This window comes from Leuciscus leuciscus, assembly GCF_965113295.1.
Source record: "Leuciscus leuciscus genome assembly, chromosome: 16".
NCBI classification, from domain to species: Eukaryota; Metazoa; Chordata; class Actinopteri; order Cypriniformes; family Leuciscidae; genus Leuciscus; species Leuciscus leuciscus.
Window position 1 is genome coordinate 9,177,036 of NC_138740.1, and position 27,913 is coordinate 9,204,948.

At 39.2% G+C, this 27,913-nt stretch overlaps 1 protein-coding gene and 1 long non-coding RNA gene across 8 annotated transcripts in view; both read right to left on the reverse strand.

Moving 5' to 3' along the window:
• LOC309477828 (rho GTPase-activating protein 26-like) overlaps nucleotides 1-27,913 on the reverse strand; it is a 113,572-nt gene that overhangs the window by 10,492 nt on the left and 75,167 nt on the right. For 4 of the 7 annotated variants that reach the window (XM_082141272.1, XM_082141268.1, XM_082141274.1 and 1 more), the window contains exons 19-21: nucleotides 20,605-20,755; nucleotides 16,830-16,865; nucleotides 14,928-15,081 (exon numbers count right to left, since the gene is read on the reverse strand). In XM_082141272.1, the coding sequence (XP_081997398.1) occupies nucleotides 14,928-15,081; nucleotides 16,830-16,865; nucleotides 20,605-20,755 (341 nt within the window). The remainder of the gene's footprint in view (nucleotides 1-14,927; nucleotides 15,082-16,829; nucleotides 16,866-20,604; nucleotides 20,756-27,913) is intronic. The other 3 variants (XM_082141269.1, XM_082141271.1, XM_082141270.1) reach the window with 3 other exon arrangements.
• On the reverse strand, nucleotides 141-14,921 carry LOC309478062. Its single transcript, XR_014198799.1, has 2 exons — nucleotides 11,426-14,921; nucleotides 141-11,328 (listed from the first exon to the last, which is right to left on the reverse strand). It is a non-coding gene; the product is annotated as an uncharacterized lncRNA (long non-coding RNA).

Here is a 27,913-nt window from a genome sequence, read left to right on the forward strand (position 1 = left end):
GCAAAAGGGCTAAAAAAAGGTTTTGCTCCTTGCAAGGTCAGGCAAGTACTTCTGAGTTCTACTTGCTCTGCCGACATTTTCACATATTATTATTATTATTGCAATTTTTTTTTTTTTTTTTTTTTTTTTTTTACTTTAAAAGTATAATCTGTATATTTATTATTTACAATATATTTTTTTTTTACATTATTTAAAAATATTTATTTTATGCAGTTTTCACTCTGTATTAGAAATATATATTTTATTTAAAATAAAAAATTTCCAACAATTGCAGGAAAAAACATGATAATGGCAAACATGTCAAAACAATAGTGATTGGTTTGTAATTTTAACCCATTCTTACTGCTGCTTCATGACCTCAAATCATTCTTCAAGCTTTGACAAAATCTCATATACAGTTATTCAGTTAGATCATGTTGCATAGCTGACAAGTTTAATAACAATCAATACAATAAAAAGTAGTTTAAGTGTGATGTTCATGATCAAAAACTGTAAGATATAGCAGTTCCATCAACTGGCCTGAAACTCTCTCCCACTGGCCTCGGGCCTTCCTAAATATTGAGGAGCCATTCTGACCTCCAACAGTGGCTCAACCAATAGCATGAGTTTGGGACTGAACTATCTGTTTGTCCAACCAATGTAAGATGAGAAACCTGCATGACCTAAAACATTCATTATTTTTCCAGTTCCGTTTGGTGACATTAGTGGCACAGAAACCACACACTTCACCTTTGAACAGAGGGAAACAGGCTGTATGGACTGTTCTTACACGTCGGAAACATTCGGCATGACAGAAGCAACCTTTTTAACCTCCATACAGTATGGACATACAGTCCAACTTTAACTACAATGTAATAACATTCAAATTAAACATTTGATAAAATTTGATATTGTGTGCATACATGTTCAATGCATTGTGCTTATCTTTAAAATATGTAATTACAGCTGTAATTTATTTCATTATCCATAATTCCACTGTTGACCCTTCCTTTAACCCACCCTTAAACCTAGCCATACCACCAGACCTGTCCCTGACCTTACCCGTAAGCCCATCTCAATAGCAGCATCATGAACACAAGAAGTACTTTGCACCTAACATTACATTACATAGTAGTTAAATACACCTAATATAAAGTTAGACTTATAATCGAACACATCAGACAATGATGTAAAGCTATCATGGGTGGTTGCTAGTAAGTAGTTGATACATTGTTGCTGCAGAATGAATCCGCTGTTGCTAATTCAAGCACATCTATGTTCACGTGTCCAAAACAATCCACAGTAAAATACAATCTCAAGTGATACATAAGTTAGTGGATATCATCATAATCAGTTTTTTATTTGCAGGGGAGCATATAAAGCTGCTTATTGGACAATGTGGAATTTGTAGCCTAGCATCCATCGCACTCATCACTAAACTGATGAGCGTCTACTCACAGTAGATAGTGGGGTTGTCATGGGAACAGTGTGACCTCAAGTGGCGAGTTAACTTTAATAATCTAAATGTCCATACATTAGCAGTGTTAATGGACTCTCACTCAGTGAAAATACCTGAAAATGCTGTCACATTTAGTCCCTACCATTCTGTATTCCCTGTTTAAACGAAGGAAAGATCCGGTGCTCATTGGTCAATAGAGTGTTTTAACCATGTTAAAACGTAATAATAGGCTATGACGCTAAATATCTGTTTATCTAGATACTTTTTGTATCACTGTGCAGCACCTGTGCAGCCTAGAAACTTTCAGAGGACTATATTTTCCAGCAGAAGGATGAAAACAAAGGAATTTGCTTTAAGAAAAAAAAAAAAAGAAGAAGAAAAAAGAAGAAAATGTGTTTTATGTTGGCATGGACATTTCCTTTCAAATATTTAATATTTAAAATAATTAGTGGATACATTTTTAGTGACTATTAACTATTTGTATTGATTTATTTGTGGCAAAGTCATAGCAGGTGCAGTATTATATTTTGTACAAGGTCTAAAGGATATATTATAATTTGTAATTTTAGTAATTTGTTCTGTGTATATTTTTTAAAGTCTCTTCTGCTCACCAAGGCTGCATTTATATGATCAAAATGACAGTAAAAAAACAACATAATATTGTGAAAGAGTTTTAGGTTTTATTTATTTAAAAAATAAATATATTTATTCTAGTGATCAAAGCTAATCCGCACCATTACTCCAGTCTTCAGAGTCACATGAAAGTTCAAAACAACAGCTGTAAATGTCTTTACTGTCACTTTTGATCAATTAAATGCATCCTTGCTAATGAAGTTGCCAAAGAGGAAATTGGTCATTATCTCAGAAACTACTTCTACATATTGACATGAAATGTATTGTTAATGACACATACCTATCGTTGGAACATTGATCTGTAAATGCCATGCGAATCTGGTGACATCGCCGGTATTATGTGTTATAAAGTAATACAAATGTAAATCATGGTAAATCTAATCATCTCTCTACTGAGAATGATCCAACAAATCTGTTTAACATGACAAAGTGTGTTTGGCCCACTGCCAGAAGCTATATTATAAGAGGCACATATACACACAGCTGATTCACCTAGTTATCTCGACAGTGTTCTGAATCTCTCTGCCAACCCAACTCCTCACTCTCGGCTGGTTCCTATTCCCAGCCGAGGAAATGGGGGAGTACTCTGGGTTTGGGCTAAATTCCGAGCTCGGAGACTGATCCCGTCGGACAGCACGCCAAATATGCCTATTTTACTCTATCCGATGTAAGTATAAGTGTGAACTCGTGAAACAACTGCCACAGGTAATTGGACATTTTTTTTTTTTTATTGATATACTTATTTATTTTCAAAGATTCATTCTTGCTGTTTTTGCCTTTTTATTATGACAGGACAGTGAGTAGACAGTGAAGTGAAGTGGGAGAGAGAAAGAGGGAGGACGGGATCGGGGAAGGTCCACGAGCCAGAACTCGAACTCGGGTCACCCGAGCTGCCCACAATTATTTTCAACTTGACCGCAATGTTTTATTCTCCATCATTCAATGCATTTTGCCTGTACATGAATGAACCTTCATGTTATGTCATCGCAGATTAAAATCTATAAATCAAAATATTTATTGCATTTAAGAGAAGGCTCTTAAAAGCCTGTTGCCTCAATAATGTACAGTGTCTTTGGGCGGACAGCAACAGCCATTTTAGGATTGTTTGTGATTTGGTCTTAGTGACTTAGGAGTTTTTTATTCTGATTTGGGCCACTTCCATATTTGGTCCTAAACCCGATACAAGTCAGATGTAGGGTTGGGTACTGAACTCGGTACTTTTAATGGCACCGTCCGAATTACGTTGGTACTACCGAGTACCGATTCACATTAAATCAATTTCGGTACCCGAGAACGCACCTGGGCGCGAGAGTAAGACTATTTAAATATGAATCCTGCATGTCACACGTTATATCATGCGTGTCTCTGTGTGAATGAGTGGCGCAGATGCATGGTTTCATTTACCACACACACACACTGAAGCACGTGTGACGCTCGCTGTGTTTTTCAGCCTCTGCAGTCTCACTACATGAGAACATGAATGCATTTCCAGAGCCGCTCTGAGGCCCCATCCACACTACTGCGTTTTAGTTTAGAAACTGAGAATTAAAACGAATACGATCTCCGTCCACACCAGCGTTTTAGCTGCGTATTAGAATTGATCTCCGTCCACATTAAAACGACTGAAAACGTGACCATTCACCAACACTGGGCATATAATAATGGCTTGCCTCCGGTGCATGTAGGCAGTTATAGCATTGTAAAATGCAGAATTTACTTGCACAACAGCTGCTAGCAAAGACATCAAAGTCAGTAACGCTTGTAATTCATTATCCAATTCGTTGCAGTCACTAACGTTACGTAGTCCAGGCTGTTTTTGTATGTTTTCTTCCGGGGACGGGTCATGTGATGGGTGGCTGACGAATCAGGGAAGGATACGCCATGACTGATGACACCCAATCATAGAGCCGAGCGTGAGCCTCTGCATGATCGTTTCTAAAGTCCTCCGTTTTGACCCATCTTCACTAAAACGCCCTCCGGAGATTCAAAACGCAAAATGGGGTCGGCAGCGTTTCTAAACTTCTCCGTTTTAGGTCTTCGTTTTTGCCGTTTTTGTCTGGACGGGAGGGTTCAAACGTAGCAAAAGGTCTCCGTTTCTAAACGAAAACGCAGTAGTGTGGATGGGGCCGAGAGTCACTGAAGTTCATCAGTGTTTTACAGTTTCAATTAAGAAAAACTATCGTTATATCATTAACACACGGAAACTCAAAGGTATTCACCACAACCCATCAAAATAAAAGTTTGGTTTAACTTGATAATATATTACTGTTGTACAGTAGAATTTAGATATCTCAATTTAATAATAATACTAACACTAATAATAATAAATGATCAAAAATGTATTTCTTAAGGAATAACCACACTTTTTCTTCTATGTTGTAATTTGAACAGTATAAAGCTCAGTTGTGCCGCATGTTGTTTGACAAAAAAAGTTTAATTTCATATAAAAGATCAATTAAATGTATGTTTTATGTCTTAATTTGATTACTAGACAATTAACAACACAAAATTTGTGGAAAACAAAACATTTCATAGAAATTGAACATTTCCTTTTTTCTTTTTCTTTTTTACTACTAAAATGGTTGTTTTTATTAATATTCAAGCATCACAGACAATGGCAGACAGTGACCAAGGCAGCTCTGGCATAATGTCAATAACCCTTCTACAAATGATTTAGTTTCTTTACAGTTATTGAGGTAAACATGCCTAAATTACCGAAAAAAGGTACCATTGGGTAGTGGCACCAAATTTCAGGTACCGGTACCGCTAAAAAGTGAACGGTACCCAACCCTAGTCAGATGTTTTGCAGTCGAGTTCCTGGAGGGCCCACAAGGCTTTAACCTTAAACACACCTGATCCAGCTAATGAAGTCTGTAAGGCCTGCCCAAACGGTCCAACGACAGTTTCCGATAAGCGGGTGAAGGTTTCTGCGTGTTACTGTCTTTTCAGCGTGATAAAGTAATTTAATTCCAACTTTTATCTGACTCCATTTTATCACAACCTCGAATTTAGGTTGGAATGCCAATTGGTTATTGGTCATTTATATAATAGTTTATCTACACATTTGAATAATCTATTTAACTCTTTACTCTTATTGTACTTGTTCATTCAGGTGCCAAAGTCGCACAGGGTTCTTGCACCGGCCGTTCATTTTTATGTGGACCCACGATCACAAACTCGCCAGTCTGATCGATAACCAGAGGTTATGGCTAAAACAATTTAACAATGCCGCCCACGCTTACTATTGTTAAAAGGTACCCATTTAGCCCCCTACAGTCGCCTATATAACAACTTAGTTAAAGCCCAAACAATAATCAGAGGTTATGGCTAGTACATTAAGATAATGGCGCTCCAATGCTTGCTATTATTACCTCAATAGTATTTTTATCTAGCCCCTATAATGCAATTATGTGCCCCATGCTCCATCTAACCTGAGATCTAGTATGCACTTAACCCTGGACACAGCTTTGCGGTAACAATGGATACAATGTGATCTACTAAAGTTACAAATTTCAAATAAGTCAGAATAAAATCAAATGAAACAATTTATTATTAGTCAGGTAAATGTATCATGCCAATTACAGAATCAATTCAAAGATGATCAATACATAACATCAAATGCTCTGAGGTAAAGAGTAAAAGATGCATACCTGACTCAGGAAAATAGGATACATAATGCTGAGTGTCTGAAAGACATTCAGCATCACGGGCTGATCTCATTACAAACCACCCTGAGCCTCTTGAGACATTTCTTCATATATTCAGACCATGACAGAAACCTAAACATGTGCTAACAATGGGAATTTGCATTAATCACAGTTTCCAGAGTTTACACCTTTTGAGAGCAGGATGCCATTTGCATGAAAGACCCACCCTCCTCTGTAAGCAAGATATCTCTAAACTCTTAAAAACTGGGATGGGTAATGAGTAGTCTGTAAGGGTGAGGTGTGAACTGCTTGGTGTGGTGCGTCTCAGATGGGGATGGTCATTTCACAAGAGAAAGTTCAAATGTTAATTTCCAGAAACGTGCTTTGTCTTCTCGGGGAGTGGTCGTTCCTCAACCAGACGGTCCGGAATTTTCGAATTTCTCAAGTCTTACAAGTCCTTCAAGCTTATTTAAAAAATACAGGTATGTGTGTTGGAGCAGAGTTAGAACTAAACTCTGTAGGACTGTGGCCCTCCAGGAGCTGAGTTTGACACCACTGTTGTAGATAATTGCGTACACTTGGCCTTTGCATTCAAGGCACCACTTTCATTTTCTAGAATGTGACATTAGCTGCCTCGGCCAACGTAATTCAACTGATAACACCTTTTCTCAAGTAGTTCATCAATCTCAGGCCACCATTGATTTACAGCCTGCCGGGTGCTCTGGGGCCTTTGAGATGGGTATATCAGCACACAGCCACAATTAATATATATGTCTATATATAGATGACAGCATTCATCTCAGTCTTGTGGCGTTGGACCGCTGATCCTCACAGCTGATATAGGCCTTTACCACCGATCACGAGCGCACACACATCTCTTGTGTTATGGGGACTTACCAAAAACATAATGATTTTTATACTGTAGAAACTGTATATAATATTCCCTAACCCAGTGGTTCACAAACTAGGGTATGCGTACCCCTTGGGTGTTCGTGAGGTGATAGAGGGGGTGCGCAAACAAAATGCTGAGTTTTGCCGTACATTTAATTCTACCCCACCTTAAAATAACATCAAAACAGAGCATGTATTTCTAACTGGCAAAATTCCGCCTCTAGTGTAAAAACAGGAAAACGGTAGTACCGTAAAAGTTCAAATACATGACATCCAATCAAATTACCTCATCTTTTGTGGTCAAAACAGACTGCATCAACAAAAGCAGAGTGCATATGATATGTTGCATGCAGAGTAGGGGTTGAACAACTTCAGATAAAAAAAAAAAAGATAAAATAAACTTATGTCTTTTAATGACTTTTAAAGCCGACTCGACGTCAACTAGTCACTGATGACGTCATTACCGAACAAATAGGCCTGAACCTTGAGCTGAACCTTTGAGCATCCAGATATAATCAAACATATATTGTGGAGCGCAGAGTATGTAGTTATTTGTCATTCCAACTGTTGGAACTTCAAAAACTTCAAAGATTTCTTATCCTGTTGTGCCCCCTATAGGCCATGATAGATTCTTAAAGCGTCATGGCAGAGCATTAAAGTCGACTAGTCAGTGCAACTCCTAATGCAGAGTCTGCTGCCTTAGCAAATCACCCTACATTATTACCATTCTTGACTATGTATCTGTAAAAGTGGGGTTTCAGCTCTTACTAGCATAAAGAACAAATATAGAACTGCAAATGAGCTTGCGTGCTTACTTAGCATTTGCCTTAACAATGCAGTGTACTTTCAGAAACCTTCCCCAGCTCCACCTGTATAGATCTGCTACAGGTAATGCATGTACGCTGTATTGTACAGCAGCAGCATGTTTTACCCGCTCACAGCAGCACGTCTGTGTATGTATTGGCAGTAGCAAGCCCTGTACATGCTCTGCAGCAGCAGCAGCGTAGCAGATCTATTCAGCCAAGACCAAACATCCAGGATGGATATTGTCATATCCATTACCATGCATCACCATATCACTTAGAGAGAGCTGTCATGACAGAAATATTGTTTGGTCTATTTGGCAATGAAATAACAATTCCAATAAAAAAAACAGAACTGACCCAAGCAACACACAGCAGTGTTACATTAGTGAACAAATCTGCAACTTTGAACAAATTAGCAGAGACAATGATTCAATGACCCATTCATAAATACAGCCACTTGCTTCATTACTGAATGAATGATTCAATGGCACACTCATTAAGACAGTGACTTACTGCCACCTACTGGCGGTTTTAGATTAATATTTAAAAGTATCACTTTGTTTTTACCACAATTTCATATTTCTTTATTTAACATTTTTTATTTAAAATATCTCATAACATTATTTATGCCATTGTAACTGCATTGATGCCACCTCTGAGCAGCATTAAACAGTGTGTAAATACATCTAGATGCAGCTTATGCCACTGCAGTGCAAAGATGGCTTTTGTTGATACTGATTTAATTTGATTGAAATTATTGATTTTGTTTAATTTTTTTTTATTACATCAATTAAATGAATGGAATTTTAAGAATTTGACATAAAGCATGACACATACATTTAATAGGGTTACAAAAACTTTGCCTTTATATAGGTCAAAAATGCACCTGAAAATCTATTTAAGGGGGCAAATATTGTCTGTTAATGGAAATCTGCAGTCTAAGTGAAAGAGACGGGTACGCAGAAGGATGGGAACTCCACTCTAAAAAGTTTGGGAACCACTGCCCTAAACCCACTACAGTAAACCTTCTGCATTTTCATAATAATAATAATAATAATAATAATTCAGTATCATTTATAAGCGGTTTTCATCATATGGATGAAAAATATCCACACAAGATAAACGATTTCTGGTATTACTATCCTTGTGGGGTTGGTTTCTCCATACAATGTAGGAAATACCTGAATCACACAGCAGTGCTGTGACTATTAATCTCATGATATCATGGACGCTTATCTGGATTAACCTTCAAAGACTACAAAACAAACAGATTTCCATGTTACAAAAGCAGGACTTTCCTTCCTAAATCCATGAAAATATTTAGATCCTGTCATCCCTTAGATACTGTCATCATACTGTCATCATCCTATTTTGCTCAGTGTCTCTGCATTGCACAGCAGTAAGTCATAATTTTCATTTTTTTTTGGCATTTTAATCTAATAATCTAAAGTTGGTTAAGTTAGTTAACCTTCAATCTGTTCCTCTAAAACAGAACAACTATTTAGAACATACTATAGAACAACTATATAAACTATCTATCCTATTAATACTTATGAAAATGAGATTTCAAAGTGTTTAAATCTGTTTTTTGTATAATATAAATTTGTGTTTGTTTCACACAGTGTACTATTTACTATAGTGTTCATATTAATATACTATTTATTACCAACAGGTCACTTTAAAGTCTCATCAGAATTTTTTTTACAACAATAAATTTGTAAAAAACATATTTTGTGTAGATTTTGTTACTACTGTTGTTTAGCCATTATTTTTATTAGTCACCTTGTTTTAAGGTCATTTGTCAACAAATCTGCAGTAACAACTCGATCTTACTGGAAACAGTTATATGTCACTGGGGCGGAAGCGTATGAATGAGATTCTACGAATTCATATGAATAAGCCACTCATTTTCCCAAAAAAAAGTTACGAATCGTCATGACATTGTGATGGCAGTACATTAGTCTGTACATTTCAACCAGTTTGACTCATTTAGGCCAATTTGTGTACCGGCTGCAACGATGATAAACAGGGATTGCATCATTGACAGGGTAATCAGCATTCAATCACATAACTTTTACCTACATTTTGCAGTTACTCTTCTCACATTCACGCCATGCTTCAGGAGCTCAGTGAGAACACCGTAAACTCAAGGGAGTCAAGGAGGGTTGCTGCCTATCCCTGAAACGTTATTGTTAGTGTTGCTGAATAGAAATTATTTTTAACACACTATTTGATCTAATATTTTGTAACATGTCTTTGGTGTCTTTTTTCTGTCTTACACACTTGTCAGATGCCTCTATGGACAAAACGTTCCTGCTATCCACATAACTGATCTCATAATGAAACTTCTTATCAGTGAGGGAGATACAATGCTGTCACTCACTTGTTGCAACTGGCTTTATTATTTTCCTGTCAAACTGAGTCATAGTGAAATATGACAAAGAAAAAAAAAAGCATTAGCATTTGCCAATACCGAATACACAGAATTCACACATTAGATCAATAAAATCTAAATTATACATACTTATTAATTATGCATTCACATTTGATACTCAGTTATCTGTTTACTTCTAATTATGCATGTTCTTGTGCATGTTTTTGGCTTGTGCAGAGCTTTGGTACTGGGAAATACTAGAGTTTCGAGCTTGCTCTGTTAAACGTGGCAGATTTGGAAGTTGCTTTAAAATAAGCAGACATGGCTTCTCGATTTTGAATCAAATTTTGATTCGATATGTGCATACCTAGACAGCAACATAGTGTCGGCCCAGATCCGAGCCACATCTGGTACAGTACATGAGGATTCAATGCGTCCGCGTCCCCTGAACCCCATCCGCTATCTGCAATCTTTACACATATGACTGGCTTCTGCAATTCACAGAAGATTGAATCGTGATTCGTATGTGAATCATTCGATTGCAATGTGTGTTTCATGAGTACATTTTGAATATATTCCTATTTTCATGCGTGATCTACGACACCAAACCGCTCCACTCCGAGGAAGATGAGTTTGTGCATGAGGGAAATATTTATATGGCAGTATTCAATGAAAATGTCTGAAGGTTAGCTTCATCACACTAATCTTGGTATCTGTGTGAGTATATTTCACAGGAATAAATAAATTGTTTGTGACATGAAACTTAAAGAGTGTGATCTCCTACTGGGAGTGGGAGATTGGGAAAGGGTCGAGGACAGAATCTTGGGGAACACCGGTTAAAAGCAAGACCTTGGCAGTCATGCCTCTCTCAACAGTAAATATGTTGGCAGGAAATTGAGAGAATCTGAGGGCTGTGCTGGGTTCCATAATTTCCGTTCACATAATAAAAACCTCAAAGCAAGCAAAGACTGTAGCCAATGTAAGGTAATGAAATGAATCACAGATTGTATCATAACGTTGTTCAGTCTGATAAAACAATCTACCCTTTTGACCCTGAAACAAAAGCTAAAGCTAAAAACTATGTGCAAACAGTAAAGATCTCCTAAATGTAAGATGCTGTCTACTTCATAGCAAACATGGAGATAAATCATTGTTCTATTCCACATACTAATTCAAACAGTTAAAACAGATGATAGTAGCAAGGGCGCTGTTATTATGTTCTTGTATTTGCTAATGTATTGTTATGATGTTGCTAGGGTGTTTGAGTGGTTTCTAGGGCATTGCTACTGTAGTGGTTGCTAGGATGTTCTGGGTGGTTGCTCTATGATGTCTCTATTTGACTTTATTTTATTTTATTGTTTATATGACAAGGACAATACCCTCTATATGCTTCTAGATAATAGATGATTTGCAGAAATTAAGAAATATAACAGCCAACAACCAAATTCAAACACATTAATACAATATATGTGAAAACAACACCAACAACAAATAATAATAATAATTTAATGTTAGGGTGGGCTTTTTTTTTTCTTTTTTCTATGAACACTTACAATGTTCAATGTCAATTAAATACAATTAATCAGACCGAATGCAATGATTGGACGAACATATGTACATGTTTTAATATTTAGACCACTTCTATTCAGAATTCTGGAAACTCTCTTCACATCCTGATAGCAATCAATAATAGAAGTGGTCTAAATATTAAAACATGTACATATGTTCGTCCAATCATTACATTCGGTCCGATTAATTGTATTTAATTGACATTGAACATTGTATACATTTTTGCCCCTAAGATTATAACTAGTTTTTTGTTATTGGTGTTATAATAATATGTTAATGCCACATCTAATCTATAATACATAATATATAATCGAATACATAATATATAATGTAAAAAGAAGCGGTCCCAATATTGACCCTTGTGGAACACCCATTTCAGTCCTTTGATAAGAGAACCTTATACCATCTATTTGAACACTGTTCTCAAGACTCAAAATACGAGTTTCTGGTCATATGATATTCTGGTCTCTAGTTATGGCTTGAAACCCTCCTTCAATGTTATTCTAGGGGATTTCTTTACCTGTCTTATATCCACCAGGCAAAAACATTAAAAAATAAATAAATAAAAAATAAATAATAATAATCACAAGTAAGCAATGACAAACCTTTCCCCAACAAGGCACATGAATTTGAGAAATCGATTTTGAAGCAAAAGAACTTGGATGAATATTTGAATGCTACCAATCCTGATCTGAATTCTGACTTGTGATGCAGCCTGAATCATATTCACATCATAACTGATCCCCTGACTGAGCCTGGTTTCTCCCAAGGCTTTTTTTCCTCCATTGTCACCCGATGGAGTTTGGGTTCCTTGCCACTGTCGCCTCTGGCTTGCTTAGTTGGGGACACTTAATATTCAATAACATTATTGATCTGACTGTACTGACGCTGTTGTGTGAGAACTGAACTGAGCTGGAAAACGACATTAGATTTTTGCAGAACTGCTTTAATAATTGATGATCTTTACAATGGAACTGAATCAACACTGAACTGACTTCAGCTGAACAACAGCCGATATCATCATCATTTTCCTGTTATCACTGTAAAGCTGCTTTGAAACAATCTGTTTTGTATAAAGTGCTATATGAATAAAGGTGACTTGGCTTGATATCATTCATATCTGTAGCACAAACAGTGCATTATAAGATACACATCAAACTGTAAATAATCCAACGTATGCACAACGCATGTAGAAATGCTTGCCTTATCAATCACCACTAACAACATACAAACTTTTTTCAAAAAGTTTAGACTGACTAAACTGCACAGTCAGCAGAGTACAATTTTTGCAAAAATTGCTTGCATTCATATTTCTAATCGGTTTCCAAAAAAAGCAAAGCAATAAGTGTGTTTCACTGAGATCAAGATCTTGAGAACATGGTGACTTTTTGTATTTCTGCTCCGTATGTGCTTATGCTGCAGAGAAGCAGCATTAAAAAACTACCCTCATCTCATGCCATAGCTGTGCACAGCAAAGAGCTATCAAAATGGGCCCAAGATAGTGGTTCAAAAATCCATTATCCATGGCCAACCAGAGACAGTGAGATGCATACTTCAAACAGTGTGCCTTACAAAGTGCACACAGTGGAAAAGGGCTCTCCTAGATTGGAAAGGTTACAGGGAAAATCATTACTACAGCCCATGTGAGAGGGTATATGTTTGCTTTGAAGGAGATGTATCAGGATTCAGGATTTATTTTTTTATTTTTTTGGAAGTAAAAGATCTATTATGTTGTATCTATTTTGTAGGTATGCTCTAACATTGAACCAACAGCAAAGCAGTTAACAGATACGCTTTAGACATGAGCTACAGTGCTAATGTGTGCGACAAAGGTTCAAGTCCGGCCTGCATCTTGCGGCAAATCTACTTAGAAAATACATCTCAATTATGCTTTGAACATCGACATTTTTGCTGCACCTCATTGCATATGGGAAGAAGTTGTGTCATTTACATAAACGAGTCTTAAAGGTGCAGTGCGGGTCAGAGAGAAAATGGTCAAGTAAAACTAGATGCTGACAACTTTTTGGTGCAAGGAACCCTGACTAAAGGTGTGGTCACATGTACCAGGGTCAGAAATTAACTTTTGCATTAAGGTCACGTGTCCACCAAAGCACGTTTAGCCAGCTGAAAACGCAAGGCGCTCTGCTGAATACGCCTAGCTGTGGGCGCTTGAGAGCGTTTTGGTAGCGCAGCGGGTTTTTTCCCAGTTGAGATGCTTTGCTTGCTATGATACGGAATATCCGTAGTGTTACTAGTATCTCATTTCACAGATAGTTTGTTTCTGTGTTGTTTCTATATAAAAATGGCGATACAATGTAACGTATTTGCTCTGGCTCTTGTTTTAAATGATTTTGTTCTGTTATTATGCTTGTTGTTGTCACCTGTTGACGTTGTACAAGCAGAATGTGACGGTTGGTCGGTGTGGTATTTGTCCCGCCCCTCCTCCACTGTGATTGGACGGCTGGGTAATAAGTGACAGTGATGAGTGCTGCATTTTACCCAAAGTTGAACATTCTTTAACTCTTGGTGACCGGTAAAAAATGCAGAGTGTTTCAGCGTGAAATAAGACACTCAGCGCCTCGTTACCCTCCTGGCATTTTAAAAACGCGGCACTCCCATTGAAAACAATTGGAAAAATAAGCCAGCCGCGTGAAAAAACACTTAGGTGGACACAGGGCCTAAGGGTCAATATTTGCCCTATAAAAGTAATTTTCTGGGACTTTTTTAACTTTGTGAAGTTATTATTATGTATATATATTTTTTTATATATAATTACCTTATACTTACCTTATGCCTCTGTGTTGTTTTTTTTTATGTAAAATATTACAATTTAGTAAATTAATTCAATCCATCAGAATACTATAGTCTGTTAACAAAAATATTCAACAAATGCCTTAAACAAAAGCTATTTTGCCTTTGCATTGCCAAAATGGCACAGAAGCCTCATCTGTCATGGCATGTTTCTTTACATAGACTGTTCAATGCTGCTCAAAGGTGGCATAAATGTATTTTCACAGCAATTGCGTAATGTTATGAGATTTTACATTTTAAATATCCTACATAAAGTATATAAATAATTATAATAATAAAAAAAAGGTAGGACTGCAATATTATGACAAAAATCATTATTGTCAATTATTACCCTTGATATTGGAATAATGATGCTGATAAACAGAATGTGTTTGTGTGTGGAGAAATTGCATATTCTTGTAGTCTACACTGGCAAAACCACCTGAAAACCAATTATGAATTAGTTTATCAAAAACCAGTCATTCCAATAGGAATCTGCAAGATCTGGAGTTTTGCATGAGAGCGAAAAAGTTCCACACACTGATTTTCAAGTTGGTCACAAGCACTGACCAACAAAAAGCTGCTTGGTTTGATGATTGAAAACGATGGTTTCTTGAACACTCCCCCTACCTGCTGTTGGTTGAACAAACTCATGGCATTGGTTCGGCCAGTATTGTTGTGTTGGGCTGGCTAGGATGCTCAAATAAACAGAGGCAACCAGGAGAATGGGAGACAGTATTTAACACACTTTTGCTTTAAAGCATGTACTGTACACTTACAGTGAATTAGGCTGACTCGGTTTGGCCAGTTGAAGCCCATCATGATCTCCGTCTCCAGTGGGCAGGTTGTTGAGTCGAGTCCAGTTGTGTGTGCTGTTGCAATTTACAGAGTCTGCACTGGAGTTTACAACCACACTGTTCCTCTTCTCCACTGCTGATGGAAAAGCAAAAATGTTGTTATCCTAATGAAGAGTTAATGGTATGCTAATATAATTACTCCAGCTTGTGGCTAAAACATGGCCAGGCGGGATCTAGTGGTTTGCATTTTTTATGTGGTTTGTATTTCAATAAGCAATTCAAGTTACACTTCTAGTGACTCCTGTCTTTAGACAATAACTAAATGGAATGGAATCTAATATTTGTGGACTAGTTAATTCGTCACATGCCCAGAAGGGGTTGGCAGCATTTTTTTAGTAATTGCGAACAGGCCGGTGTCTGGTCATACTGTAGGTGTGCCAACTTGAAACCCAAAACTATTTCAATAATTGATTCCATTGTCATTTATAGCACAACAATTTATAGACCTCAAACTGAATTTCCTTCTCCAGCTGACCTGATGCACAGAGCTTAGCAATGTAAAACCGTTTGCATGTAAACACCCTACTGGGAGAATGCAAAACAATCTTTGGGATTTCCATTAAGGTTTCATTTGTTAACATTAGCTAACTACACTAGTTAACATGAACAATAATTCTACAGCATTTATTCATCTTAGTTAATGTTAATCTCAACATTTACTAAAGCATTTTATCTGTTAACATTAGTTAATGCACTGTGAACTAACATTAACCTTTTATTAACTAATATTAACAATTGTTAAATATATTAATATTTAATATATTTGTAATATATATTTGTTTTGTGATGGTTGAGTCCCTTGTTTGTTCATCAGAAAAATCCTCCAGGACCCCCAAATTCTTTGGTTTTCCAAAATCGTTTGCATATTTGAACCTAGGGCTGCACGATATTGAAGAAAAATGCAATATGCGATATATAACTCATTAAATAATGTGATATTCGATAAGCGATATGACAATTCCTAAAGTGTGTAAAATAAACTTAAATTATTTTTAAAATATTTAAAATTATATAACCTACATACGTGTTTCACATTATTTTTGTAACAAGAAAACATCCCTAAAACTTCTGAAAGTGAACAGCTGTGTTTTACTGTAGCATAAGAAGTTAATAGTTAATAAAAGAAGTGTTATTTTAGCATCAGTGTAAACCACAGGGTTTAGGGTTTCAGGTTATCCTACATTAGGTTTATTTAACAACAGAAACTGAATAATCAAATGTAAAAATAAAACACTGCTTAGTTTTCACTGTATGAATTAAATATACACTGATTCTTATTAAAGCTACAAAAGTTATTCAGCCAAGAGCAGTAAGTGATTTTCTCTTTGCCTTTTGCTCATGACCCCAGTTATTGCAAGGCATTGCGATATTCATATCACATTTGCAATATTTCGATAATTTCGATATATTGTGCAGCCCTATTTGAACCCTTTCCAGTAGTGACTATATGAATTTGAGATCCATCTTTTCACACTGAGGTCAACTGAGGGACTCATACTCAACTATTACAAAAGCTGCAAACATTCACTGATGCTCCAGAAGGAGAAACAATGCATTAAAAGTCAGGGGGTGAAAACGTTTTTAAACAGGAACAGGATAAAGATGTGTACATTTTCCTTGTTTTGTTTAAAGATATATATATATTTTTTTTTTTTTTTTTTTTTCATTTAGTGCTGCCCTTCAGAAGCTACAGAAGATACTTACATGTTTCCCAGTAGAAAAAAAATAAGTACAATTTACCTTGATCTTCAAATTCAAAAAGTTCACACTCCCTAGTTCTAAATGCATTGTGTTTCCTTCTGGAGCCTCATGGAATGTTTTCACCTTTTGTAATAGTTGCATAGGAGTCCCTCCGTTGTCCTAAGTGTGAAAAGATGGATCTCAAAATCATACAATCACAGCTGGAAAGGGTCAAATATGCAAAAGATGCTGTAAAACCAAAGAATTTGCGGGAACTGGAGTATTTTTCAAAAAAAAACTTTGGGCAGTTTAACTGCTCAGGCTGCGTTTCCCAAAAGATTCATAAGCATAAGTTGAACGTAGAACCATTGCCACCAATGGTCTCTACGAGCAACTTAGGCTTCCAATGCTTTTGGGAAACACAGCCCAGGACAAACAAAGGACTCATGATCAACCATAAAAAAAAAAAAAAAAAAATAGTCATGGATCATACAGGTAACGACACATGTATAATCAAGTGAATGTAAACTTTTGAACGGGGTCGGTTTTATAAATTCAACTTTTATTTTGTCTTGTGGACTACAGTATATGTAAACATCTTTTATGTAAAAATATCTTATTCAGGACAGTACTAAATAAATAACATGCATTTTGTATGATCCCTCATATTTTGTTCATATCTATCTATCGAGGAAGTTGACTCTACCTAACCCCCCCAAACATCCAAAATCTCTAGATATCCTTTTTAAGATACATCAAAGTGGTCATGTATGGTCTCAGAAAAATTCCCTCAAAAAACAAAAGTCGTATTTGTAGAACAAACGTGGCTTAAAAACGGAGGGTTACATAGGTAACCAAATTTCTTCGAATAAGGTCAACGTCACCATATTGGTAAGCCACACTAGAGGGCGAGCTGTCAGGAGATTGTACATCAAATTAAAAACTCGCTCCACCTGCGCGCAATCATTTGTGATCAATCAATGCAATCAACAAATTCAGGTGCAATAACCGCCGGTGTCACGTATTGGTGGCTGAAATTATTGCACGATGCAGAAAATTCAATAACTAAGTCTTTATTTGGAAACATGCAGGAGAATACAGGAATTATATAACATTACCACAGAAACTTAAATGATAACGGAGAAAGAATTGAGGAAACTAAGGGCTTAAATACACAGTTAAAAAGAAAACTAAACACAACTCTGGTGAAAGTAATCAGTCACTATGGAAACTAACTAACAAACAGAACTGGGAACAGAATGAAAACAAAACCAAAACACAATGAAACTAAAATAGACTTAAACAGCACCAGCACATTCGCTTATTTTGTCGACTGGCACCACATAGTCCCAGAGTGACCACGTTGGGTGACGGTTTGACTTTATTCATAGAACCTCTGTTACCTATGTAACCCCTGCGTTCTGTTTCATCCTGGTCAACACGCCACCGTATGGGTAAACAGCATACCGAATAAAGTCAGAAGAGATGTGTGGTGAGGCCATAACCACAGGATACAGGACTCTGGCATGTGAACAGGACTCTGGCTTGTGAGTCTTGAATCTTGGCCAATACTACTGATAGAAGAGGAAAAGGAGGGAAAGTATATAGATGGCCCCGATGCCACTCGTGTGCTAGGGCATTTGCCCCCAGTGTCCCCCTCTGTCCCACCATTGACTACCATAGGGGACAGTTAGTAGTCTCCAGAGAGGCAAAGAGATCCACCTGAGCCCTTACGAATTGAGCCCAAATGACTTGCACAATCTCTGGGTGCAGCTGCCATTCTCCTGGGTAGGAGGTCAGCTGTCACATTGCCCACCACTGGAAGATGTAAGGGAAAATACCATTTTGTATGCACCCTTACGAGGAGCGCTCAGGTCTTGCCATGAAGAGATTGAGAATTAGTGGTTATGTGGTACAGGTTTATGTAGTACACCACTGTGGAACTGTCTGTGGGTACAATGACATGTTTTCTCCCCAGGTCCGGGAGAAAATGCATCAAGGCTTGATATACGGCCTCAATTTCCAGCAGGTTTATGAACTCCTGCCAAAGAGGCCTACCTGCTGCCTCTAACTGGGTAGTTTTTCCAGACGGAAAGACAGGCTCTCATGGTCATTGAGTCCAGAGCTAAGCCAGCATGGAGTAAGCCAGCTCTTCTATTCGTTCAACATCAAGCCTTTTGTGTCGCTCCACGCTTGTTTGGTTTAGGCACATATCAGTCAATCGTCCAAGTAATTTATGATGTAAATTCCCTGCCAACGGAGAGGAATGAGTGCTGCATCCATGTACTTGGTAAAAATTTGAGGAGCCAGAGACAGTTCAAAAGCAAAGTTCTTACAAGTTGTCTTGAAAGAAAAAACAGAGGTACTTTCTGTGATCTCTGTGGATGGGAATGTGAAAAAATGTATCACAGAATTTCACTGTAGTGAACCAGTCCCCCTTGTCTTATGCTCGTGAAGAGGGCTGACAGGTTCAACATTCGAAAAGGTAGACGTTTTAAAGACCAATTGAACCGTTTCGGATTAAAGATGGAACGCCAGTCTTCATCCTTCTTTGAAATTAGAAAGTAGGCTGAATAAAACCCCTGCCCTACTGACTCTGAGGGTAGGAGTGTTATAGCTCTTTTCCGCAATAGTGTTGAGACCTCTGTCGAGAGGGATTTGCACTCCGCATTTCCTATTTAGACTGTTGGAACAATACCCTGGTAATCTGGTGGCTTGGTTCTGAACTGGAGCCTGTATCCTGATCTTAGGGTATGGAGTACCCAGGGATCCTAACAGTCGCAATTCTAGCTGCTTTGTTAGCTGCTGGCAAAAAGAGTGGTGATTGCCCTTCCTCGGGTTTGCCAAGGAACTCTGGGTCAAAGTACGCTGTGAACCTCCCCAGTCTTGGACAGATGAGGTTGAACCCCAGCCTCCTGTTGCCCAAAACAGTCCCATTTGCCCCATCTGTCGCACTGCATAAGTTGACTCCCTTGCTTTCCGTAGCTGTTCCAGGGCTGCTCCTGATGATGGGCCAAAAACCTCCCCTGGTACAACTGGGGCAGCCACCACTGTTGCACAATCCTGGTCAGAAACATTTGCTTCTGATAACCAAACCTGGCGGCGTGCTTGGACCACTGAAGCCATGGACTGGAAACTTGTGCCAGAAAGCCTTGCCGCTGATAAGCTTTACACAGCTGAACAGCCACAGCCCTGCTGCGCTTGTCTGGATGATTTTGTCTCTATCTGCTCCTGCTGTTGCTCCAGCCAACATACCAAATGTAGGTCCCACCAGAGGCACTACGGCAAGGCCACAGCTATCCGGCCCCGACACATTAACTAACTGTGTTTTGGGTAAGTAGCTCTTCGGCCCTTCGGATTTCTGACGATGGGAACCTCTAACAAAAACAGATGTCGTTGGTACTGCCAAAACCGGAACTTGAGCTCGCTCTGCTGCCCTAGAAATCACAGCTTTATCTGATGGATCAAGAAGTGCTGGATCTGAGGCCTGGGAAGTATCTTTATCCAGCTCAGAATCTGAAAGATCCTCTGAATTGCATACTTAAATATTACTAATATTTGAATTATATTTAAATTTAAAAGGCACAAGTTCAGTTAGACAGGCAGCCTTATCAGTGGTGCACGATATGCGATGATGATGATGATGTAAGTGTCGTTGTTAGGTTTTAATGTTTTTGAAATAATATTCGAAATTTTTATTTGACAGCCCTAATTTTGCGCAGGTGGAGCGTGTTTAATTCGAAATACGATCTCCTGACAGCTTGTCCTCTAGCAAGGCTGACCCATATGGAGGCGTGTTGACCGGGATTGAATAGAACTGGCTACAGAGTCATGAAGGTCATGTACAGAGTCATGCATTCTAGAATTATTTTTAGTTCTAAAGAACTATAATTTTTTATATTTTAAAGAAAGCATGTACCTTTGTCTTTCTCTGAGAATGTGGGTGTGGGGAAAAGTGTGAGGGGTCTCTCACTGCAGGACGGGGCCTTGCTGTCTGCACTTCTCCGCCTGGGCAGGTTTAGCTGGGTGTTGCCCTGCCCTCCTCCAGACACTGGCATGTCTTTGAAAATCTGCAGAGCCGAGAGGAAATTCAAATCAGCATAAAGATGTCAGAGAGCCACAATAATGGGATGAGTGTCTGCACAAAAATAGAACAGACTGAAATGCTGCTACTGATCCTGGATGAATATACCTTATACCTCTATGCAATTAAAAAGTTTGATAGTAATGGCATTAAGAAAGAAAGGCAATGAAAGTTTATATAAATGAAATTTTGTGCTATCAAGGAGAGAATTACGGGGAGTTTAATGTATCATCATGATTATGTATATAATGTATATAATTATGTATATAATAACTTGTAAATATGAATATACATTTTTATAGATCTGACTGAGTTTAAAGTGCCATTTGGCCATCACTAAAATGCATCATACCATGAGCAGTTGAAATATGCTAGAAAACCTTGCTCATTTAAGAACGTGAATTAAATTATTGACATTAAATTTAACATTTAATTTAATATTCAACAATGATATTGATCTGCCTGTCTTGACACTATTATACAAGAACTGAACTGAGCTGGACGATGACATCACGGTTTACTCCAGAGTGGCTATATATATATATATATATATATATATATATATATATATATATATATATATATATATATAAACTAACTAAATTAATAACTTTTTTAAAACAAAAATGAAACATCACTGAACTTACTTGAACTTAAAATTCGCGTTCGCCGCCCTGCTAACCACGCCAAAGAAAGATTCCTGGACGCTCTGACGTAGATCGAATGCTTGGTTTTGCAAACTTTATTTAAAGGGGCCACAAAGCAAACAAGCATGTTGACGCAATTTGTGTGCAGCCTAATAACTGTCCAGGTTGAAGTGTAACCTTAATGTAACTGGTCGGTGTTGATTTGAGCAAATTAATTGCATTCCCGCTGAAAAACAAGCGTTCTAGCATGAAAATGTTGCCTATAAATAGTGTTGCACATCTTCTTATCAAATTCACATGATCAACCTCTCCTCCATTTTTGCTTGGGAACTAATGTCGTCGGAACCAAAGTTTACTTGACTGCTCTCTCTGGAATCCTCTCAAGCGGAGGACTTCTACTTTCCGATTGGTTGCCGCCGAACCGCGTCATAGCTCATTACCATAAAGTTGACCTGACTTCAACTCTCCTCGCCGCTCTCACCGTCTAAGACGCGCCGCCCTCGCTGGAGCTCGCCGCCGGCTCACATTGAAAATGAATGACTTCCGGCCACTTTGACGCTCTCGCCGACGGCGGTGTGAACTGACAGTTAGAAACCTTAGAAGCCTTTCTTTGTTGTGCGGCCCAAAGACAGTGTTGCGTGCCACAACATCAGTGGACTGCAGCACTTGCTGACCAGGGACATTGACTGTGGCACAATGTTTATATTGGGCTGAACTCTCTGTCCAGCTTCCCTCAAGGAAAGACCATAATTTATATGATGGTATATTAGGTTGGCTCTGATTTCATTTGAAACCTGTCTGTACTTCATCCTCCTACTTCTACTCCCTCCTCTTACACCTTGCTCTCCCCTTCTCCTCTGTCCAGGTCTTCTAATATTTTCTCCTCTTGCTCCTTCTACTAATACCATTGCCATCTATTCCTTTCCCCTCATCTCTTTCTACCTCTTCCACTGTTCCTCTCTCTCTCAATTTTACCCTCTCTCTATCCTCTCCAAAACCTCTCACCTTAAGACACATTTCCACCGCAGGAACTTTCCCCAGACACTAGGGACTTTGGGGTGGTACTTCGGTGTGTTTCGACCACAGGAACAAGGGTCTAAATGAAGTTCTGGTTAACATTTCCCCCTCAGAAAGTCCCTGCTCACGAGGTAGTACTTTTTCAAAGTTCAGGAACTTTCCGGGGTGGTTTTAGAAGTCAGTTGCGGTGCGTGCAGCAAGAGTTGTTTTCTATTCGAATCAACAATGGAGTTTAAAAAATATGACCGATGGGCCGACGATGAGTAAACTGTAAAGTAGCGAGCAGTCCTACGAGACCGGACTAATTTGCCTAATCTTCACAGTACTTTAGACCACGATGGAAACGCAGACAGCAACAGGTCTGGGGGACAAAAAGTTCCCCAGACAAATTGTTCCGTGTAATTTCGGTGGAAACGCGGCTTTACACCTCCTCCTTTTCCCATTCTTCTTTTTTTTTTTCTTTTTTTTTGAGATAGCTATGTAAACAATTAGGAAATTTGCACTGTGTTGTGTACAGATAAATAACTCAGCAGATATTTATTTGGGGCTAATTGAGACAACTGAGAATTTAACAAATAACAGAGTTTTTTTTTAGTTTTTTATTGTGATTTCCTGATATATTAAAGTTTGGTTGGCTGTATGAACTACTGTGAAAACATTTGAGAATTTTGTGCACAGTGTGATGCATGTGATTTGTAATGTGCATGAAATGAAGGAAAATGTACGTGTTTAGATTACTGTGTTAACTGTTTTGAGAACAGTGACCTGAGTTTGGAGAAATGTGTCAAATCGATTGAGAAAAACTGTAACATTAAATAAAGCACATAAACAGTATCTGTGATTATCATACTTTGTGTTGTTGTTTTAGCCGCAATATCACAGAAAAATAGAAACCGTTTCTAAAATAGAATAATCTCGTGTCGACGTCGCGGCTGGTTGGGACAAAAACTCTGATTAACATGAAAAAGATACTTTTTATCACGTGTCGCGGCGTTGCGTCTGGTAAGGACATGGTGTTAGCGTGAACTATCCCTTTAAGCACACTAAATAACTAAATATGTTTTTTAATCAAACAAATGAACCCAAAAAAATCCATTAAGAAAATTGACAGAGGGATTTTACATTTTATTCTGGCCTCAGTGAATGCATACAAGGAAAAAGAACAGTGGGCATTCTGTAAAATGTCATATGAGGGGGTCAAATGACTGTGGAACAACATAAGATTGAGTAGCAGATGCCAAAATATAATTTGTTTGGTGGACTATGCTATTAAGAATGCTGAGAAAAAATCCCTTTCTCTTGAGACACAAAATGAATGAAGGTCACAAGTTTTTATGCAAAGAGTCTATTACGTGTTTGTAAATGAAAAGCTTTTTGAGGATCAGGTTTATGTTACAGTCAGTTTACTGTTTATTTCCTGCTGTACATAACTGTGTATATATGCTGACAGATATAGGAGAGGTAGCCTACAATGCTTGAAGGATTTATTACAGGTTAACCTCATTCACAGAGTAACAAAAAGCACATGCCATGTCTTTACAGGGACGAGACATGGGAAGGTTAAATGCATAGGACGTGGTGACAGCCTTGATCTTAAAACTTACCCTGGCCACTTCACCCCTTCAGGCAGGGGGGAGTGGCTCTATGTCATGTGACTGTGGGGTCAGCTTGAGGAATCAGCCATGAGCCGATTTGCATGTTTCCATGGCAACTACTCTAAGCTGATTTACCCTTAAGCTCCTGTTGGCTTTGAAGTTACCTGTTACTGCAAACATGGTCTGAGTGTGTCCCTTAAAAAGGGTCTCACAGCTGAATCAGTGTCGCCTCCTTTAATAAAAGAATCCTTCTTTCACACTTTGGTGTGAGCACCTTTAGGGTGAATACGGTGACAAATTGATAAAAACAATCTAATGAGCCATTTAAATCATTAGCTGTGGAGATCATCACCAAAGGTTCAGAAGAAAGAAACATGCTTAACCCAAGTTTCATAGTATATGACTGGCTATTCTGGTCAGCTAGCAACCATATCTTACGAGCGACCCAGTAAACACAGAACGTTCCCATGTGGTTCCCATTTGGGGTTTTTTGGAACCAAATAACGTTCTAGGAACGTTCTCTGTAGGTTATGTTTTTTTTGTAACTCCCAGAACGTAGCAGGGAGGTTCTAAAGAGAACCTTCCCAGAAGGTTCCTTGCAGGTTATTTATATGTTTTATTTTCATAACTATGTAAACTTGTGCAATGACCAATACAGAGATTATTCTAATGCTGAAATGTGAAATTTTTCATAACCATAAACTATATTTAGCAGAATTACATGAAATGAAATTAGTTGAATACAGCTTTTAATAAAGAGTAGAAATTAGATCAGTCAAACGCATTATAATGATCAGATAAATCCAATTTCATAGCTAAAAATATTAAGCCGTTTGTCTTTCACAGAAAGCCGCGCCAACTTGAGTAATTAAAAAATTAACGGTCCATTCATTTTATTGACTGAGTGACTAACATGTTTATCGGTCTCTTTATTGAATAATTACTGATAATTAACATATATACATGCATACGAGAGTAAATAGAGATTTCAGAGAGATTTGACACGTCTAATTGAAGAGAAAATTATGTTTACTGAGTATGTCCAGCTAAACTGTTCAATCCAGTGGTAAGAAATTATGTAATGTTATCCTATTTGAAGTAAAATAATTATGGAAGCTTGTTTCCGCCTCAGAATAAAAAAACAAAAAGGTAATTGCGACTTTTTCTCTCACAATTCAGACTTTTTTTCTCTCACAGTTGCAAGTTTATATCTTGCAATTCTGACTTTTTTTTCTTAGAACTGCGTGATATAATGTCTCAATTGCGTGTTATAAAGTCAGAATTGTGAGATATAAACTTTTTGACTTTATAACACGCAATTGGGAGATTATTCGCAATTCTGAGGAAAAAAGTCCTTCAGTACAGAGGTTCCCTTTCGAGGGAACTCGCACTGCGTCGTTGAAAACGACTCTTTGGGGACGCTCCCTTAGCGTGCGTCTCTGAAGTATGAATGAAACTATTCCAATCCTGATTGGTGTTGCGTCATGACGTAACATGTGACGGCATAACCGGATGCATAAAAGTGACGCTGGCACACACACACATTAGCTTTCGCTCTTCAGCAAGCGCTCTCTGTTGTTGTACGTTCTATTTGGTGTTGTTTGTCTGTGAAAGAGTGATATATATATTATGGCGAGTGAACAGTTCAAGCAATGTGTGCACCCCTGCCCTAGATACATCACGGGTGGGGACACACATCAGCTGTGTGTGACCTGTTTGGGAGCGCAGCACGCCCGGGCAGCTCTCGAGGGAGCTGCTTGCGGCGACTGTGAAGCACTATCAATTAAAGTGCTGCGCTCCCGCCTGGCTTGTTTTAATGAACAGGGTCAGGCTCGCGCTCCCCACGGCTCTGGTCCCGCGTCTGTTGAGGCAGCGCGGCGATTGAGTTCGTGGGGATCGCAGAAGGATCTTGCAGATGAGAATGAGACTGCTGCGGCACTTTCTCATTCTTCATCTGAGGATCCTGAGGTTCCTGCTCGTGGTGCAGAAGCCCGCGCTGCGGCTTCTTCTGCCCGTGATCAGGGACCGATGCTTGAGCTCTCTGCTTCCGAGGAAGTGGATGTGCTCAGCATCGAGGCGGATGACCATGAACGAAACTCGCCGGTTCATGGTCATGCGTATGAGGAGCTGATTGAGGTTGTGACTCGTGCTGTGGCCAGACTCAATATTAGCTGGCCACAAGATGAGCAGGGAACGCAAGTGAAAAGTAAATTAGATGAGCGTTTCCTGCAGCATAGGTCACAGCCGCAGCGCCGGGGTTTACCGTTTTTTCCCGATCTCCACAAGGAGATTTCGAGATCGTGGGAAAAACCCCATTCGTCCCGTGTCTATAATCCTGCAGTGGTTGATTATAGTAATGTGTTAGGGGCAAGGGATATGGGTTATGGGAAGATGCCAAAGGTGGAGGAGGCACTTGCTGGATACCTCTCTCCTGAAGCGGCATCTTCTCTTAAAGCCCCGGCGCTGCCCAGTAAACCATGCAGAGATACCTCTGCATTGGTTGGAAGGGCTTATATGGCGGCAGGTCGTGCTGGTTCATGTCTGCATTCTATGGCTATTTTGCAGGCATACCAGGCCGACCTCCTGAAAGACTTGGATGAGGGGGAGGGACCAACACCTGAAGATATAGCCGAACTTCGTAAAGCCACAGATTTGTCTCTCCGGGCTACTAAAGAGACGGCCCGCGCTATCGGCCGCTCTATGGCAGCTATGGTAGCCACGGAGAGACATCTGTGGCTGAATTTATCAGGCATCAAGGAGAAGGATAGATCTTTTCTCCTTGATGCGCCGCTCTCGTCTTCTGGCCTGTTCGGCGACGCAGTTACTTCGGTCGTCGACAGGTTCCAGGAGACGAAGAAACAATCTGCGGCGTTTCAGCAGTTCCTCCCCCGTAAATCTAAATCAAAGTCGAGTAGGGTGGGGCAAAGAGATCAGCCCCAGCCGTCATCCAGCTCCTCATACCGCCAGGAGCAAAAAGAGAGTGTTGCCTCTAGAGCCCCTCCTTCGGGAGCTTGGCAACAGAGGAAGCGCTCTCAGCAGAAGTCTTCCGGCCAGAAGGGCGACTTGAGAGACGTCCTTCAGGCTAGGAGGGCTTCGGGAAAGAGGTCCTAACTGGAGTAGTAGGACCTCTGAGGGCTTTCCCCCCCGCTGCAGAGCAACCGAGGTTGTTCTCGCAGCGGAGCCCTCGGGAAATCGATGTGAGTTCTCCGCCGTCTCTGACGCTTCGGGCCGCATCAATTTCCAGCGAACGCACACCGGGTCGTTCGTGTCAAAAAAGAGAAAACGAGCATCAATTAGGGTCACGAAAACCGTATCGATTAAATCCTGCCGATCTTTCGCTTCAGGAAGTCGAGAACAGTGCTCGGAAAACACCCGAGGCCAGCCTCGAGAGGCTGGTTCCCTTAGTAGATTTTGTAGAGGCATGGTATCATCTTCCCAACATATCTGCATGGGTCCTGCGTATAATAAAATTGGGATACAGACTGCAGTTCGGGCACCGCCCCCCCAAGTTTTCTGGGGTGGTGCACACTACAGTGGTTCCAGAGCAGGCTCAGGTGATGGAACAAGAAGTGCAAACTCTGCTGTTAAAGGAGGCCATAGAACGTGTCCCTCCTTCAGACAGGGAGTCCGGGTTTTACAGCCGGTACTTTATAGTTCCAAAGAAGGATGGAGGGCTGAGGCCAATTTTAGATCTGAGACATTTGAACCGTTCTCTGAGGAGGTTCAGGTTCAAAATGCTCACTATTCCCATCATCGTGAATCAAATCAGATCCGAGGACTGGTTTGTCACGATAGATCTAAAGGACGCTTATTTTCATGTCTCCATCCTTCCATGTCACAGGAGGTTCCTGAGGTTCGCTTTCGGGGGCGAAGCTTACCAATATC